This window comes from Ursus maritimus, unplaced genomic scaffold (assembly GCF_017311325.1).
Source record: "Ursus maritimus isolate PB19 unplaced genomic scaffold, ASM1731132v1 scaffold_23, whole genome shotgun sequence".
Classification (NCBI taxonomy): domain Eukaryota; kingdom Metazoa; phylum Chordata; class Mammalia; order Carnivora; family Ursidae; genus Ursus; species Ursus maritimus.
Genome location: NW_024424786.1, coordinates 33,662,931 through 33,682,212, shown reverse-complemented (window position 1 = coordinate 33,682,212; position 19,282 = coordinate 33,662,931). Strand labels below are relative to the sequence as shown.

Sequence of the window (19,282 nt, the reverse complement as noted above, 5' to 3'; positions counted from 1 at the left end):
AATATATTGTAAAATCAGAAAGTGTGATGCCCCAACTTTGTTCTTCTTGCTCAAGACATTTTTTGGCTGTTTGTGGTCTTCTGTGGCTCCATATGCATTAAAAAACATGAAAAAAATATTTCTGGGAAAAATGCCACTGAGATTTTTGATAGGGATTACATTGAATCTATAGATTGCCTTGGGTAATATGGGCTTTTTAAAGTAGTATGGACATTTTAACAGTCTTATTCTTTCTGATTCATAACCATTGGCTATCATTTTATTTACTTGTGTTTTCTTCAATTTCTTTCATCAATGTCTTTTAGTTTTTAGTGTACAGATCTTTCACCTCCTTGGTTAAATTTATTCCTAAGTATCTTACTCTTTTTGATGCGATGATAAATGGGATTGTTTTCTTAATTTCCCTTTCAGATAGCTCATTGTTAGTGTATAGAGATGCAATTGATTTTTGCATATTGATTTTTTATCCTGGAGCTTTACTGAATTTTTTTTTATTAATTCTAACAAGTTTTTAAAGGAGTCTTTTGGGTTTTCTATTTGATGATTTCTTTTTTTTTTTTTAAAGATTTTATTTATTTATTTGACAGAGATAGAGACAGCCAGCGAGATAGAGACAGCCAAGCAGGGGGAGTGGGAGAGGAAGAAGCAGGCTCACAGTGGAGGAGCCTGATGTGGGGCTCGATCCCGTAACGCCGGGATCATGCCCTGAGCCGAAGGCAGACGCTTAACCGCTGTGCCACCCAGGCGCCCCTATATGATGATTTCTATATGATTGTTTTCTATATGATTTCTATGTGATTCTATATAATTTTCCATATGATTTCTATATGATGATTATGTCATGTCATCAATAGGATCCCATATTGCTTCAAAAAACCTCCAGAATTTTTTATTTTTATTTTTTTAATTTAAATTCAATTAGTCAACTTAGAGTACATCATTAGTTTCAGATGTAGAGTTCAATAATTCACCAGTTGCATATATCTCCCAGAGCTCATCACATCATGTGCCCTCCTTAATGCTCATCACCCAAATACCCCATACCCCCATCCACCTCCCCTCCAGCAACCCTGTTTATTTCCTATAGTCAAGAATCTCTCATGGTTTGTCTCCCTCTGATTACTTCCTATTCAGTTTTCCCTCCTTTCCCTATGATTCTCTGTACTGTTTCTTATATTCCACATATGAGTGGAAAACACATAATTGTCTTTCTCTAATTGACTTATTTTGCTCAGCATAATACCCTCCAATTCCATCTGCATCAATGTAAATGATAAGTATTCATCCTTTCTGATGGCTGAGTAATATCCCACATCTTCCTTATCCATTCATCTGTCGCTGGACATCTGGGCTCTTTCCATACTTTGGCTATTATGGACATTGCTGCTACAAATCCTGGGGTGCATGTGCCCCTTTGGATCATTACATTTGTATCTTTGGGGTAAATCCCTAGCAGTGCAATTGCTGGGCAGTAGGGCCTCCAGAATTTTTAATAGGTCTTTCTGCTGGCCATGGCCTTACACATGTATGCATTAATGTGAGAAAACTGAGTGCTTTTTGTATCACTTATGAATTACAGAAACCTAGGAAAATGATTGGTCCTTCTGGATTTTAGTCAAGTGGCATCCTCTCCATTTCCTGGAGTATTGAGGTTCAAATGAGAAAATATAGGGTAACAGGTATGTTCCATGTGTTGTTTTTTCTTTGTGTACTGAGTAGCTTCAGTTGCAATTCCAGAGTTAATGCACTCTGAGGGGATGACACCTGGTAGGGGTATAATCTGGGAGTCTCCAGCTTTAGCAAAGCAAAGTGAATTAGACATTTGAAAGAGTTTTAGGTGTAGTACTTTTTAGGTTGTTTTCACCCAACAGGTCTTAAAAGTTGGAATACAGTAGGGAAAAAAGTGGAAGTAAAAACTTGGAACTCCCTAAGAGGTTGAATGTATTTTTTTAAGATTTTATCTATTTATTTGACAGAGAGAGCGAGAGAGCACAAGCAGGGGGAGCAGGGGGAACAGTAGAGGCAGAGGGAGAAGCAGGTTCCCCGCCAAGCAGGGAACCCAATGCGGGGCTCGATTCCAGGACCCTGATATCATGACCTGAGCCAAAGGCAGATGCTTAACCATCTGAGACACCCAGGTGCCCCAAGAGGTTGAATATTTTGGGTTTAGTTTTGTGAGGATCCACAAGTGTATCTTTGTTTTTCTTTTTGTTTTTCCAGTAAAAATATTGGAAAATCAGGCTTTAAGGGCTCACCTGGAGAGCTTTTAAAAATACCTATACCAGAGTCCTGTCATCAAGGATTATGATGTAATTGATTCAGGATAAGTCTGGGCATTGATATTAAAACCAAACAGACTACAACTATTCAGGATTTGAGAATTACCAGATTAAGCAATCATTCTGTGGAGGCATGATTTGACTTAGCTGGCTGTTTGTACACTGGAAAGACTTACTTAAGGTTAACTTTTTACTTCCTTCCCTTTCTCTCTTTCTTCCTTGTTTTCATCCTCTTTTTCTTTATTTCCTCCCTTTAATTCCATCACAAGGGAGCGATGTAGTGGTCTAGATATTTTTATGTCCGTTTTAAAGATGAATAAGCTGAGGCTCATGAAAGTGACGTGATACGTTTGAGGTCACATCTAGGAAGTCCCCATGCTGGCCCTACTGTGTCGTTATAAAGTTTGTGTTTTGTTGCTATGGAATAGTAGATGGTTCCAGAGTTTGCTATGATCAAGGAGAGGGGAATGTACGGCTCAAATTTGCCATGTGGATAGTCGAGAGTATAATAGCATCATTATCATCTCTAAGTTCCAGTAGATTCTAGGAAATTACACTGTGTTTGGTCTCTGAAGCCTGCATTTTAGGTTTTGCTCTTCCTGTGATGAATGCACTCGTGTTCATGATTACCAGTATTGGGCAATTCTGAAGGATGTTGACACCCCAGTCACTGGAAGGGTCACTTTAATCATGGTAGTGGTTCATAAGCGGGGGAGGGAAAAGGAGAGCAACTAACAAATACCTCAACCAGAAATCTCTCAGAACAAATAATTAAGTTTTAATTACTGATTTGGGACATTATCCCTCAAGAATCTAAAATTCAGTGTAAGGTCCTAAAGCGAGAAAGCTCAGATGACTTAGGGATTGCACTATGTATGTAGTCCTTATCTTTATTTTTTGTCTATAAAAGGGATTACAGCACTATCTCATTTGTGGTTACCATAAAAAGAGATTTATTTTTATCTCCATGGAATTATATTTTTTGCACATGGATATCACACCTGCTGTCTTTTATGGGATTCTGTGTACCTGAGTACGTGGTGAGGTGTACAGGTATTATTTCTATACATTGCTTACGGCCTTAGGGTATGTTTCATCTGCTGTGTTTATGATTGCAATTGTCTACTGACATGTAAAAAAATAGTAAAATAAAACTACTAGTTATTTAAATAAAATACTTTAGAATTAGGCATATTGAAGTACAAATTAGGGCCCTGCTAAATACTCTGAGAAAGCTATATAGCTTCTCTGATCTTCAATTTTCTCATCTTTAAAAGGGACGTAAATATATTTTGGAGTTGCAAAGATGCAATTTAATATTAGCAAAGTGCCTAAAAATGTGGTGTAATAGAGAATTAGAATATGCAGCAATTAATATCATTTTCTTTTTTGTGATTTTTTTCTTTCCATAGAGAAAGCTTATTTTGCAGGTGGCGTGAAGGGCTGATCTAATTGCCTGCGCGGAACATCACAGTTTGGTAACCTGTGCTATGATGTTTACCACCATGGCACCCCTGCCAGTGTGCAGAGTTGGCCCCGTCTCAGAGCATGGCCTCCTAGGAAGCCCTGCTTTCATATTTTCCTCCTTCTCCTTCATGCTGCGTCAGAATCAAACCTGCCTTTTTGTTTAAAAGGCTTTGTGAGACTAAATCACACTAAGTGGTAAATTATCATCTACAGTGCAATTTGTAAACACTGCAAGTAGTGCTTTTACCAAAAAAAAAAAAAAAAAGTTCGTTATTTTTCTAGGATAATTTTAAAAACTAAGAAATGGAGTCACAGGAAAAGTCTTCCTGGTAGCTTTTCCTAATGTTTTCCCTTAACTAGGTAAGAAACAGGATTATGATGCTATCTTTAGTCTTCTTAATTTTTAAAACTCTTAGTCCTTAAATTAATTTTCAGTAATAAATTTCATTGATTGATGAACTGATAATCAATGAACAGACATAACAAATTTTGGCATTACGACATGTAAGGATTGTATGAGTTTGTGCAGGCTCGAAACCTTTCTACAGTGATGTCTAAAGTAACCTCCAATATAATTATGACTTGTAGTCCTTCTGCTCGAACACAAGTTTATTTATAGTAAACTGGATAAATCAGAAGTTTGTATAATATTGTGAACTACAATTTTTTAAGTTCTCACTATGTGTCAGATACTAAGCTAAAACTGTTAGATGGACTTTCTAATGTAGTTGTTAAAATAATCTTATGAATTAGGTACTAATACAGTTCCCACTTAACCTCGGAGATAAAAGAGGCTTAGAAAAGTATAGAAACTCACCCAAGTGACCCAGCAGAGAACTGGTGGAGTCAGAATTCATATTCAAGTTGTCTTTGTCCAGAGTTGATTTTTGCCCCTACACTAGGGTGCCTTGCAAACTTATCCTTGGAAAAGGAGGTATTACCAAAGAGCAGCAATATCATTGATATATATCTAATCTATCCACCAAACTTAATAAACAATTTAACTACAAGTGGGAGGAAAGAATGTATTCAGCAGTACAAATGATTTAGATTACGATTAAAGGTTTTTCTTTTGAAAATCCTGAATTTATGAAGGAACACTAGACTTCTGTAATTTGGTGTAAAATGTATCTTGGATTTCTTCCTGTGACTTGCAGAACAGAAAGAGGAGTCATTTTTCTGTGAATACATAAAATGCCCGATATGCTGTATCAATGTGATGCCAAAATAACCTGAACTTGAGTAGTTTGTTAGCACACATTGTACCGTCTTGGTCACAAAGCCACATTAACTATTCCTTCCCCCCTTTTCCCCAAACTGAATTGGATGGCTTTTTGATCCATAGACAGTGTTGTTTAGAAAAAGAAGTGATTAGAGAGTATATGATTTTGCCAGACTATATTCTTCGACTAAAATTATAGCTAGCATGAAGGTGAATTTATTCTTTTTTTTTTTTAAAGATTTTATTTATTTATTCGACAGAGATAGAGACAGCCAGCGAGAGAGGGAACACAAGCAGGGGGAGTGGGAGAGGAAGAAGCAGGCTCATAGTGGAAGAGCCTGATGTGGGGCTCGATCCCAGAACCCCGGGATCACGCCCCGAGCCAAAGGCAGATGCTTAACCGCTGTGCCACCCAGGTGCCCCAAGGGTGAATTTATTCTTAATCTGAGGTTAAGCCCTAAGAAAAATAGGAAATAGGAAGGGTTTATTTGAGTTTCTAGCAACTTTTAATAGTGCTTATTATGTGCTAGGGAATGGAAAAACAAACATGGCAGGATCCCTAGAAACCCAAAGTCAATTACAGAGATAGACTCATAACTAATACACACACGTAAGTACAGTAATTGAGTATGTTCAAAGGATGGAAATGGTTCAGCAGAGGGGACTCTGATTAACTCTGTCTGGATGAATTAGATCAGGGAGAGTTTCCAAGAGGATGTCATACGTGCTTGAGTACGGGTTTTCCAGGCAGAGGAGCTGGAAGCAGCAATTAGCAACAGCAGCTTTTGCCTTATGAGATTAGATGGAGGGTGTGCTGTTCCCTGGGTGTTGCTGGCTTGATTGAGACGCCGGTATAGAATCGACAGGTGATTACAAACCATCCAGGGCTTTTTCAACCTGTATTTAATTTGGTGGTTTGCTTCATATTATGGGAGATACATTTATCTACAAAAGTGTTTTTATTCCTTTTATTCTTTTAACGAATCTGCAACTCTGTGGTCTGATAGGAATAGAAACAGATCTGTAACCCAGAAACTGACAACTGAATGGGTTCTAACTCACTTTCAGCAGCTGCAGCCATCAAGTGACTAAAAATGTTCTAAAGGCAACTTGTGCATTTAGAGGAACTAAGGGAATGTCCTTCTTTATTGAGTCTTCGAACTATAGAGAGTATTTAAAGGTTGAACCAATATATCTGCATTCCTCTATGTGAACACAGTTCTACGTATACATGCATGCCTGGGGGACCAGAGCTATTACATTTGGTGTGGTTTTATTACTGTAGATATAGCTATATTACACACATGTGTGCTGTAGGAGCTTGCATATAGATTCAGTAATTCAGTGATTTAGAGCAAGTTGTTGGGGCGCCTGGGTGGCTCAGTCGTTAAGCGTCTGCCTTCGGCTCAGGGCGTGATCCCGGCGTGATGGGATCGAGCCCCACATCAGGCTCTTCCGCTGTGAGCCTGCTTCTTCCTCTCCCACTCCCCCTGCTTGTGTTCCCTCTCTCACTGGCTGTCTCTCTCTCTGTCGAATAAATAAATTAAAAAAATCTTAAAAAAAAAAAAGAACAAGTTGTTTGCTATCTTAAAGACTTAGTCTCTCTGCCCTATAGGGGAGTGGGTGAGGAGTGCCAATAACTCATGATTTGTGTACTTAAAGATCGTCTAATGAGGATCGCATGAATTATAATGATAATACTTAACATATGTTGAGCCCTTACAATATATGTCTACCTCTGTTTTAGGTGCTTTACATGCATTATCTCATTTATCTCATGTATCGATTCTGAGGCTACTCTGTCCCCACCGTACAGAGGAGGACAGTTGGTCACAGGTTGGTGTCATGAATTGTGCAAAGTCCCCCAGACATGTCGCCTTGCTCTCCCATGGTGGATTCGTGTACTGCACTACCAGTGGTGTGATCTCCTGATTGAATGACATCTTGTCTACTGAGAAACTCGTTGTGGATGTCATTTGTTGTCATTGTAATCACTCCTAATATCACCAAAACATTTCTTATTTGCAGAACTTGGTTAGTGCTGATTGAAGGGCCTGGAAGGGAGCTCTATAGTCTCCTTGCTCACTCCCTTTCCTGCTGCGCCTGGTGAAAACGGGACTGTGACCTAAAATCTCCCTCCTCTTTCCAGGCGCATCCCTCCTTTATCCCTGGACTTCAGATTTTAGATAATTCAGTTTCATCAGTTCACTGAATTGAAAAGCCCTGATTTAAATCAAAATATAAGAAAGCCCTTTAGTTATTTTTTATTTATTTTTTAAAGATTTTATTTATTTATTTGGAAGAGAGAGAGCATGAGTGGGGGGGCATGGGCAGAGAGAGAAGGAGAAGCAGACTCCCCACTGAGCAGGGAGCCCAACAGGGGGCTTGACAGGGGGGCTGAATAGGGGGCTCGACAGGGGGCTCCATCCCAGGACTCTGGGATCATGACCTGAGCTGAAGACAGACACTTAACTGACTGAGCCACCTGGATGCCCCATAAGAAATCCCTTTAAAAGATATTACATGCAAATCAGTATTATTTGAGAAAGGATGTGTTGCCTAAAGTAGTCTTTTTCATGACCCATAACTACTTGGTTCTTAAATGTCTTCCTGATAAGATTCCCCATGCTCTCAGGGATGGGGCTGTTTCCTTCATCATAACTTTACACTGGACCATAAGCTCTGAGACTGTTGAAATGTCCCTTGTGTTTACCAGTATATACCCAGCATCTGGCCCATACTAGATTATCATACAGATATTCTTGAAAGAAAGAATGAAAAAGAGAGAAGACACAAAAAGGATGCAGAAATGGGCGAATGAGTGATTGGCAGCTTCCTCTGGTTACTGCAATGATGCCTACCTCTAGGAATTTTCCTTACCCCATATCTGTCTTAAGTCATTGCTTTTAATCTGCTCATGGCTGCAAGTCAGTTAACTGAACATGCTTACTTGGTGCATAAATAAATTTAGGGTACGTAGGCACAGGGTCAGGGCTAAGGAGTTCTCAATGGATAGACCTGGTAACTTTAACTTGTCTAGATCCTTTTTATTAATATTTCTCTGAAACAGTTGTTATTAGAGAAATGAGTTCTAGATAAATGTTGCATCACTATACATTAGTCAGACTATTAATAATAAGTGTTGTTTGTGGATTATTTCCTAAATGTAGACATTGTTTTAAATTCTTTATTCACATTATTTAATATAATCTGCAAAAAATTTATTCCCATTATTCTATCAATTAATCCCATTTTATGTATGATGAAACTACCCAAGACCCCACAGTATGGAAATGGTGAGGCTGGTAGAACTGGTCATTAGTGTGACCCATGACTGGTTTGGTTGGTGGTGTGTGCGGTCTTTGTTCTTTAGGATATCAGGGTGTCCAGGCATGAGAAGGTCGCATCAGAGTGATACAGAAAAAGCACAGGCTGTTGTTTCTGCCTTTCCTTTTAGGTTAGAACACGAAGTAATGCCCTTCACTGTTTTTTACTTAATTTCTATGTCATATGCTGCTCTGTTATTAGGTGTGGAATTAAGACATAATTGGATCTTTTTAAAGGGGTGAGCCATGAGTAAAGCTTTGAAGAATGAAGAATGAATAGGTTTTGGACAGATTATGAACAGCCAAAGAGCATACCCTTGGAGAAAAGTCAAGAATATCTGCTCAACTCAATCAGCAATTGAGTGTGAAATTCTTAATCTCATCAAGAGAATATGCCTTCCAAAAGTAGAAAAGGTTTCCATTGGTAATACAACTCAGATACTCAGGATGTAATTCAGATCAAGGCTTCCCTTTGCTTTCTTATTTATGTCTTGAGTTTCCAACATTGTGCTATCGATATAGGACATTTGATGTTCCTCTTCAGGTGGACGGTTCTGTGAGAGGGAGGGGGCCTGAAAACATGAATATGATAAAAGCAAACTTCACTGTGACTGAATTTGTGTTCCTGGGGCTCTCGTCTCAGCCAAAGATGCAGCTCATTCTTTTTATTATGTTCTTGTTCTTTTATTTATTAACAGTGGTGGGTAATATTATAATTATCACTATTATCCAGATAGAACCTCGCCTCCAAACGCCCATGTACTTCTTCCTCACTAATTTATCCTTTCTGGATATCTGCTACACATCCACGAATGTCCCACAAATGCTGTCCAACGTGATGGGAAAAAAGACCATCCCGTTCTCTAGCTGTGCTACTCAGATGTACTTCTCCCTCTCCTTTGGAATGATTGAATGTGTTCTCCTTGGGGTCATGGCTTACGACAGATATGTAGCCATTTGTCATCCTCTCCATTATACCATCATTATGAACCAAAGCATCTGTGTCCAACTGGCAGCCATTTCTTGGTCCAGTAGCTTCCTGAGTTCCATGGTTATCAATATCCTTACCTTGAGTTTGCCCTACTGTGGGCCCAATGTCCTGAATCACTTTTTTTGTGAGGTCCCTTCCATCCTGAGGTTGGCTTGCACTGACACCTCATTTACTGAGCTGGTTGTTTTTATCTTCAGTATCATCATTGTCTTCATCCCTTTTCTCCTCATTGTTGTTTCCTACGCCCGAATCCTTCTATCAGTTCTCAGGATACGGTCAGCCTCTGGGAGGCATAAGGCATTGTCCACCTGTGCCTCCCATCTGACAGTGGTGGCCCTATTCTATGGAACTGCCATTTTCATGTACATGAGACCCCAGTCGAAGTCCTCCAGGGCTGGGGGCAAGATCGTCGCGGTGTTCTACACTGTGATCACACCCATGCTCAACCCCTTGATCTACAGCCTAAGGAACCAGGATGTGAAAGGCGCTCTAAGGAGAGCTATTGCAAAGCAGAGGACATGAAGGGCCTTAATGGGACGCTAAAGTTCATTGTTAATCTAAGATAACCGACTTCTGAATATGAAGTGAGACAATAAATAAGACCTTGGACAGTCAGTGTTTCTCTTGCCATTCATAAAGGACACAAAAATCCAGCTGCAAACTCAACAGGAAACACATTGGCCCCAAGGACAAATGATGGCTTTAATGGGTGAAAACAACTCCCTTTATTGAGTGACTGTCTGCTTACTCCCTGAGACATCTTGGTTCTCTAAATCACAGACTATCTGAAATTAATTGCTTGAAATTATAACTGTAGGATGAAACATCTTAATCCTGTCTGGAGGATCTAAAACATCTTCATATAGAGAAACATTCTGAATTTTTAACTCAGATAGAAAACTTCAGATAAGGGTTTTTGGATGTAACACTTCACATCCGTCTTAATTTTGTAGTTTACAAGGAAACAAGACTGCATCTACTTTGTGGTTGAGACCAATTCTGACCCCTTTACATATAGACCTGTTTTGCAACAAATCTATCGAAACATTGCTTCATTTAAATTTCATGCAGCAGCCAGACTGTGCAGGGCTGAGATGACTGCATTAGGAATAAAGATTTATTCTTAGTAAAATGTAAGTATTATGAAGGAGGATGATATGACACAACTTACATTTTTGAAAGGTTTTCTGGTTGCTGTGTGGAATATATATATATCACATATATATAGAAATGAATATTTCCTGTGCTTTCAAGCTTTTCAACCAGTGGTATCTTTAAAAAGAACTATTTTTTGAATTAAGAGAATAGAAAAAAATATTTTAGCATTATTATACTTAATAAGATTAAATATGGCCTTTGATTAACATGTTATTAAGTTAGATACCCTATTTCTAAAATTTTCTCAGTTGTTGTTTTACAATTTAGAATAAAATAAAAAGAGTGTAATTCACTTTCACAGATATTCAACAACTAAAATGCCACCATTTCTTCCACCTAAATATGAATGTCATATGCAATCAATAAATGAAGTGTGTCTGATGGAATACAGGTAAAGTGGACCTCACTGGTTTAAAATTGACTTAACAAGTAAAAAGCAAAATCACTAACCAACTAGTCAGATTCATTACATAGCAGGGAGCTTTTCTTGTACATTTGCCTTAATATACAAATGACTTTATATATCATGTATTTGCTTAATACGCAAATGAGGATTAGAAACATGTACTTCTAATCAATTTTCTTCTGAACAATTTAAAGTGAGAAGTAACATTTAAAATTCCCTCAGTTACTATCAAATAAGAAATACATAGTTGGCTATTTATGAATTAGAAACAACACTAAATTAATTTTGAAGAAGGGACATGAAATGCCTGAAGTTACAACAAATGGAAAGTTTATTTTTTTCTTTTGCAAAAATTACTAATCCATTTTACCTCTCAGCTCTATAAATGAGCGAATTAGTTAAAAAGACAGAAAAAAAATTGCAGAACCATTCTTATGGGGAGACACAGAGCCAGAACACATAAACAAATGGAAGAGAATATTTTGTGTATTTTTTCTAATAATATTTATTTAGACCAATTGCGTGGCCTAATCAATTCATTCTGACTAGTGTGTTTTGATCAGTAACTTGGAGTCAGGTGAATGAAGAATAATAATGCAATCCAAACAGCCCACGCCCTATCCTAGTGCCTAGCTAGAACTTTTCTTTTCCTTTTTTTAAAAAAATTGTTTTATTTAAATTCAGTTTAGTTAATATATATTGTATTGTTAGTTTCAGGGGTAGAATTTAGTGATTCATCAGTTGCACACAATACCCAGTGCTCATCACATCAAGTGTCCTCCTTAATGCCCATCACTCAGTTACCCCATCCCCCCACCCAGCAACCCTCCAGCAACCCAAAGTTTGTTTCCCACCCAGTTAGACCTTTTCAAGCAAGCTTTTTTCCTTTCCTAGGCTTGCTTCTTTTGACAGAAAAGGAAAATGTAACACTTAAAGACATTTAACTGATAATTCTACGGTCATTGCTAGAACAGACAACAATTAATTTTAAGATTAACACAAATAATGGTGAACTCAGCAATTATTGATCCTTCACAACATCAGATGTCCTATTGAATTATTTCCTTCCTACATGTGTTTGGGATTATGATAACAAGATGACAGTATAGGTAGGGTAAGTACTAACAAGCACTTTGTTCATATTGAAATAAAATTAAAGCCTAGAGTAAACAAAATAATTAGAGAATGGACTATTGCCATGAGCTACATTCTCTCAGGGCTTGACTAATCGTATTATTATGTATTATAAGAGACTACATTTGGAACGAGAATAATGAAGTTATAATTTCACGGTTTTAATTTAGCTGTGCTCCGATGAAGAAGTCATTCCATTTCCATGAACCTCAGTTCCTTCATTTACAAAATAAGACTGTTGTTGGAGTAGATCATCTTTAAGTATCAATCGATCCTGTCTCTGTCTATATCTAGCTATCTTTGTCCTCTCTGGAATAGATTTATTATAAATTTGAAATTTATAATATCATAAACCTGTCAGAATTTCTTCTGAAATGGCTTCATAGTTTCACTTTTTGGATTTGGTTGATTTATTTTAAGGATAATAATGCGCCGTTGAATGGTTTTAATGTCATTCCCATAGGTACAGAGGATATAATACACACTGTCGTCATAGGTCATGTTACCAACTTTCTTAATGAGTATCTTTCCCATTAAAGTGAAAAACATTAATTTAGTATTCCAGTCAGTAAGTATGAGGATTGTAAAATACTGAACGGGAAGAAAGTCGTGGTGAAACTGATCATTCTTCCTCGATACCATTCTTTCAGCATGATCTGAAAGCTGACCTATTTCTTTTATAGCATCTCCTGTTTTGCCTCTTTCCTTCACTTCTCCAAGATAGAGTGACTCGTCCAGCCCAACTGATCTTGCAAAGATTCAGCTCACTGTGGTCATAGACAAATGAGAAACTTTCAATAAATGCTTCGGAATACAATTCTGACTAATCAATCTAATCAAACCATCAGACTGAATAGAGCAACAAACCAGACCTTTATACAGGTTCCCCAGTTCTGATTATGCCAGTCCCTTTCTTTAAGGCTGCACATTTCCCTATTTTATAGAACACTGGACTAAGACTCAGAAATTTTGTTCCAATCCCAGCTCTACTACTATAAGCCAAGAGAACATTGGCATGCCATTTAAACTTTCATAACTCCAGCTTTATCATCCTAAAATATAGGGCCAATAATGTAGTCCTATGACTTTCAAGATCTTATACGTATTTTGGGTAGGTTTCCCGAGGCCCAGAATTGGGACTAGGTTCTGGTCGTTCTCTAGCCCAGGAAGGCATGGTCATTCATTTGTTCAGTGAGCATTTATGACTCACTTATTATATCCAAGGACTTGAGAACAAGAGATAAGACTACCTTAAAGTTTCACAGTGTACCAAGGAAGCCTTTATATCGAAAAAGTATGTACCCAGTACTTCTCTAGCACAGAAGAAAGCTGCCATTTATTAAGCCCTAAAGTGCTTAAAGGCACTACTTAGGCTTTTCTTATATTTTAATATCTGAACTAGGGCATTTTTTTTTAAGAGTAAGAAGTAGCAGTACTGATACTTACTCCAGGATAATAGACAAAAACAAAGCTGTCCTGCACGAGAGGGACACCTGAGTGCGAGTACCCTTCTTCATCCCCACGGCAACCCCACAGAGTAGGTGTTACTGGTGCCATTTTGCAGATGAGAAGAGGTGGGTCCACGAATGATTTACAGAAGTGATGACTGATGTGTGACATAAAACGGTGTTTTCTGGTGGGTTAGTGGTCTTGGAGGCATAGGACTGGCATTTGCAAAAGTATACAAAGGGAGAGATTTCATGGTATCCTTGAGTTCAATGTGACTTGACCTTCTGGGAGGTGGGATGTGGAAGGAAATGGCTGGGATGAAGCTGAAAATGTAGAATTTCAGATGTCATGTGTGGGTGCCATTCATAGTGTTGATTTTCTCACGGACTCCCACTCCAGCCTCCTAGCACCAGGTCTGATGAAGAGGCTAGTTCTTCTCACTGACACTTGATCAAACAGAGTTAAACACACAGATTCCAGCAGAGTGTCTTCCAGAGCCCTCAAGTGGTGGCATGCTTTTGCAGCGCGTGTAGCTGTGAGAAGCAGTCAAGCCAATAAATAGTTCATCTCACCCCTTTCTTGCCATAAGCTTGCTTCTCCTTCAGTGTCCATTATGACCTCATTATTGCTATGGGGCAACTCAGGTGCATCTTTTATCGTGTCTGCCTTTGAGGCATTTACACATGTATGTGCATAACTACAATATCACGCTCACAACCATAAGAAAGTTATAAATTAGAGGCTGCTGTTCAGAAGAGTGGGGTTTTTTTAGCAGTCTAGTAGCTCAGAGAGAGGGCATTTCAAGGAGTGGTATTTGAGCTGGTCCTTGAAAGAAGAGAGGAATTTGGCTGTTCTGAGATACGGAGCTGAGACTATTAAGGAAGCACAGAGTGGAGAATAGAAGGCATTAGAAGGATACAGGGGTGGGGGGGGGAATTGGAATGCCACTCAAGAAATAGTTTTGCAGGAGAATCGGTTGCACAAAGAGAGCAGGAAGGAATAATACCAGAGAGGTGGTTTAAGGGTGAAGGCCTGGAATGCCAAACAAAGGGCTTTGGCAATGTTATAGCTCCTGAGTTAAGGAAGAGGGGTAACTATGGGAGAGATAAGGAGTCTCAGACCCTAGTTACTCCAGGTATTCTCTCTAAGGCAGAGACGGAAGGCAGGCGCTTCAGCTTGGATTCTTACCCTAAGAGAAGACCAGATATAAAGCTAAATATGAGAGTTTGATCCAAGCTCCATTAAGAAGAGCACACCATCTTAGGTCACTGAACCTGTCTGAAGTTGCCAGAATCTACTTGAATTTACCAACCTGAAGGCCATGTTGTTATACTGGTTTCCCCATAGGTTGCTCTGGCAATGGATAAGGGACAGAATTTCAAGGAATGAAGGGGAATCTTCTCTTGAATCCACAAGTGATAAACTCCCTACTCCCCAAGCAATAAATTTTCTAAATTAGTGTCTGATCTTGACCAACATTCCAGCTTCACCACCAAATCCTTCCACAGACACCCAGGCAAAATGGCCCATGGAACTGTCCCCTGCTTTCCAATCTCTTTGCCTTTGTTCACTTTGTTTCTTCTGCCATTCCCCACTACATTTGCTTCCCTCTTTAATTTCTGGGCTCTGCTTCCCAAAATAACTCACATGCTCCCTTCTCCATAAAAATTCCCTGATCTCCCAAGAAGAAATGCTGCCTTTCAGGTGTGAGTCTTTACAGCACATTGTCTGCAATTCTCTTTGGGCAGTTTTTCCCCCTGTAGTACAAGACATTTGCATTTAATATATATATATATATATACACACACACACATATATATATTCCACCAAGTCTTAAGCAGATTGTTTTAAAAAAAAAATCTCAGCTGAGGTCACATAGCTTGAAACTAGAAGGAGAAGAATTTAACCTCAGCTCTATCTCATTCTGACATCTTCCCTCTTAACCACTTCTGCATCAATTTTTGCTTTTCAAAGCTCCCAGTAGAACAAGTACAAAGTCTTTTTGGTTAAAGAAAATGTAATTTTGGGGGCACCTGGGTGGCTCAGTCAGTTAAACATCTGCCTTCAGCTCAGGTCATGATCTCTGGGTTCTTGGCTTGAGCCCCACATCGGGAATTCTTGCTCAGCAGGGAGTTTGCTTTTCCCTCTCTCTCCCTCTGCCCCTCCCCACTGCTTGTTCTCTCTCTCTCTCTCAAATAAATAAATAAAATAAATAAACCCAGAAAATGTGATTTTTGCAGTCTATTCTGGAGGATATGATTGACATATTTACCTTTGTTATGATTTTATCACTGGGCAAAGTAATGTATGGAAGAGCATTCAGGCCTTTTAAAACATAAGGCACTTATTTATCACTTATTTGAGCAAACTAATAGGATTGATAAGGTGTAAATACTAGTGCTTATTTTATTGATGAAGAGACCAAGGTGCAGAGACATTAGGGTATTTATCTGACATAATTATTGCTGGGAGTGGGATGGAGACTAAGGTGACCCAACTTCTCTCTTTTTCTCACCATTATAAATTTGATATGCATACTTCCACCACCAATTACATGAAAAAAATGAGTTTCCTCACTATATTGCATCACATTGATAGCAGAATCATAGATATTTAACATATAACTGAAGGAAAAATAGAAGCAAGTAATGTTTATTATCTTTCATGTGACAGATTCTTTACAGAGATCTTTGCACAACCTTTGAAAAATGCTAAAAAGCAAGCATTATTATTCTCATTTAATAGATGAAGAAACTTAGTTTGATAGAGGTCAAGTAACTTGCCCATGGTCGCAGAGCAAGAAAATACCAGAACCTACATGAGGGCTTCTTTCTAAATAGTCCAAAGCCTGTATATTTGCCATTATTAGTCAGAATGGAAAGTGTAGCCCTTGGGTCAGTTTTGACTCTATCATTAACTTTGGATACAACAATCAATTAAGAAAAAATTCGTCCTCCAGCAAGAGTGTCACTGCATAGAGATGCAGAAATGGGACTAAAGTTCTTCCTGATTCCAAGGCAACTACACTTTCAATTGTAATGTATACTTGGTTTGTAGTTAATGAGATAGGAAAGCTCTCTTTTCTCATTTTTCACACATCATGTAGATTTGCACATCAGATTATTAAAAAAAAAAAAAAAAGACACCAAAAGCTGAGTGTCTGGATGGTTTCTGGACTGCCAGCTCTACATCTGACTATTAGTTGTTCACTTTCTTCATAATGTGACACCAGAAATATGGTTTTAGAAATTCATGATATAGCTGTGCAATTTTGCACCAGGTGAATTTCATCTCATGTGCCATGATACCCATTAGAAAGCCTGGTAAATCCTGGGTCTTTTACCCCTAAAACTTTTTGGTGCCTTTCACGAGGAATGGGGACACTCTACACTTTAGGACGTGTTTCCCTGACCTTTGACTATATTGCACTGCGGGAAGGGGGGAGATAGGAACATTATTGCTTGGAAGTATTTGTAACTGATGGTGTGACGGAATTTTAGCGTGTCAGAAAAATTTGGCTTTCCCCCATCTCAGTCTGCCCCCTTTACCTGCTGCTGACACCTGACACTCTTGTGACTTAAAAAGTCAAGATTTGTAGCCTTGAGAACATGCAGAGGCAGTTTGTCTCTGCTGTTGATAGTCATTGATACCTCAGGGTTAATGAAATTACTCTCAGATAAGGGCCTGGGGATAATGGTGGAAAGCATGAAGACTCCTGGCACCTTAGGAAAAGACTAGGGTTTAACTAATATTAGAAGAGAGGGAGATGGGAGTGCCTGGGTGGCTCAGTGGGTTAAGCGTCTGCCTTTGGCTTAGGCTCAGGTCATGATCTCAGGGTCCTGGGATCGAGCCTCACATTGGGCTCCCTGCTCAGTGGGGAGTGTGCTTCTCCCTCTCCCTCTGCCACTCCTCTTGCTTATGCTCTCTCTCTAATAAATAAATAAAATCTTTAAAAAAAGGTAGTATAGAAGGGAGGGAGAGAAAGGCATAGGGGATTTGGGATCGGAGGAGTAAGACACTAATCCTATAGACATTACACTCCGGCTAAAATTGGCCTCAGGGATTGTTCCAAACTGTATCTTTTTTAGTATCCCAGAGTCCCTAGGCTTCCCTGAAGGTTAAAACGACGTCAATATGTGAAGTTAACAAAACCCAGACGCCCACCTCTTTTGAATATTAGGCAGAGGAGACCAAAGAGATCCAGTCATTATTAGGTGAAACCAACCACTAGACAGAAGGGAAACCTGAGGACACCCAGTTAACAGCAGAGCCTAAGTCTGCAGCTCTCACTCTTGGGCTTTGCACAGCTCATGATTTGGTCATTGGTGGCAGCAGTTTCAGAGAGACAGTACAGTAACTGGAAACACAACAAACTCCTCATTGGCCAATGCAGGTCTTACGTTTGTATCCTGCAGAACCTGGCACATATTTAGCATATAGAAGATTTGACTGAATATATGAATGGAGAGCTCCTGGGCTGAGTTAGGCCTTCTCTCATACCAGCTCCATTCCCCGCATATTTAACTACATTTTCTCTGAGTTGCTTTTAGAGTAGAGAAATTTTCGACATTTAGATCTGTCATTCCTCATGACCCTGAAAAAATATACTATAGAGTGATTGGTTTTTTATTTCCCCTTTCAAGTTTTGTCTCCGTTTCTAAGCAACAGGTGAGCCAAAGTCAAGTAAAACACAAATGCATCTAGCTCAGCATGCTTTCCAAAAATATTAATTTATATTTCCTTCATATCAGAGTGTGAAGGGTTATAGAAAACCCTACTGAATTAAAGATCGATGCAGCAAGTACATGGTAGCTGAGTAGTGTTTATTAGAAAGTCATCTGCATTTTCTATCTTCTGCCACTGCCCTTTGACCACTCTCATTGACCTGCGGTAGTAAGAAATTTTCATGTTTTGTTACTCTTGACATTTTTTTCCAATTAGTTTTCTGAAAGCAGCTTTCACATCCTTGTTCCGTAAACTGTAGATCAAGGGATTCAGCATGGGAATGATAATAGTGTAGAACACAGAGGCCCACTTGTCTTGGTCCAGGGAGTAGCTGGATGTTGGCCTCAGGTACATAAACATGACTGTGCCATAAAAAAGGGTGACGCCAGTAAGGTGAGACCCGCAGGTGGAGAAAGCCTTAAGGCGGCCTTTGGCGGAGCGCATTCTGATGATGGCGATGAGGATGAAAGCATAGGAGATGAAGATGATGAGGATGGTGCTGAATTCAATGAAGCCGCACAGACTAAAGAGCAAGATCTCGCTGATGTAGGTGTCTGAGCAAGAGAGGGCTAAGAGGGGTGGGATTTCACAGAAGAAGTGGTTGATAATATTGGAACCACAGTAACTCAAGCTGAAGGTGAGGGAAGTGTGGGCCACTAAACTCACCAGGCCGGCCAGGTAAGAGCCCAGCACGAGAGCCAAGCAGACTCGCTTGGACATGAGAGTGCTATAGTGGAGGGGGCGGCAGATGGCCACGAAACGGTCGTAGGCCATGGCAGCCAGGACATAGCACTCGGCGTCCACAAAACCTACGAAGAAAGCAAACTGGGTGGCACAGCTAGAGAAGGAGATGACTTTGTGCTCTGTTAAGAAGTCAGCCAGCATCCTGGGGGCAATGGCTGAGGAGTAGCCCAGGTCAACAAAGGAGAGGTTGCAGAGGAAAAAGTACATGGGTGTGTGAAGCTGAGTGTCTGTTACGATCAGGATAATCATACCAACGTTCCCTACCACATTGACCACGTAGACCCACAGGAAGACCACGAAGAAGATGATCTGCAGCCGAGGGTCTTGAGTGATGCCCGTAAAGACAAACTCTGTCACCACCGAGTGGTTTTCTTTATCCAT

The 19,282-nt window shown here is 39.4% G+C and overlaps 2 protein-coding genes across 2 annotated transcripts; one reads left to right on the top strand and one right to left on the bottom strand.

Moving 5' to 3' along the window:
* Positions 1-8,874: 8,874 nt before the first annotated feature.
* LOC103666095 (olfactory receptor 2G3-like) lies at positions 8,875-9,807 on the top strand. Its single transcript, XM_008694121.1, has one exon. The coding sequence runs from the start codon at positions 8,875-8,877 to the stop codon at positions 9,805-9,807; it is 933 nt and encodes a 310-aa protein (XP_008692343.1).
* Positions 9,808-18,346: 8,539 nt separating this feature from the next.
* Positions 18,347-19,282, bottom strand: LOC103666238 (olfactory receptor 1019). Its single transcript, XM_008694255.1, has one exon. It carries the CDS (start codon positions 19,280-19,282, stop codon positions 18,347-18,349), a length of 936 nt encoding a protein of 311 aa, XP_008692477.1.

Excerpts from the sequence above, each read along its gene's own strand:
- LOC103666095 (XM_008694121.1), top strand. The coding sequence starts at position 8,875 with ATGAATATGATAAAAGCAAACTTCACTGTGACTGAATTTGTGTTCCTG.
- LOC103666238 (XM_008694255.1), bottom strand. The coding sequence starts at position 19,282 with ATGGATAAAGAAAACCACTCGGTGGTGACAGAGTTTGTCTTTACGGGC.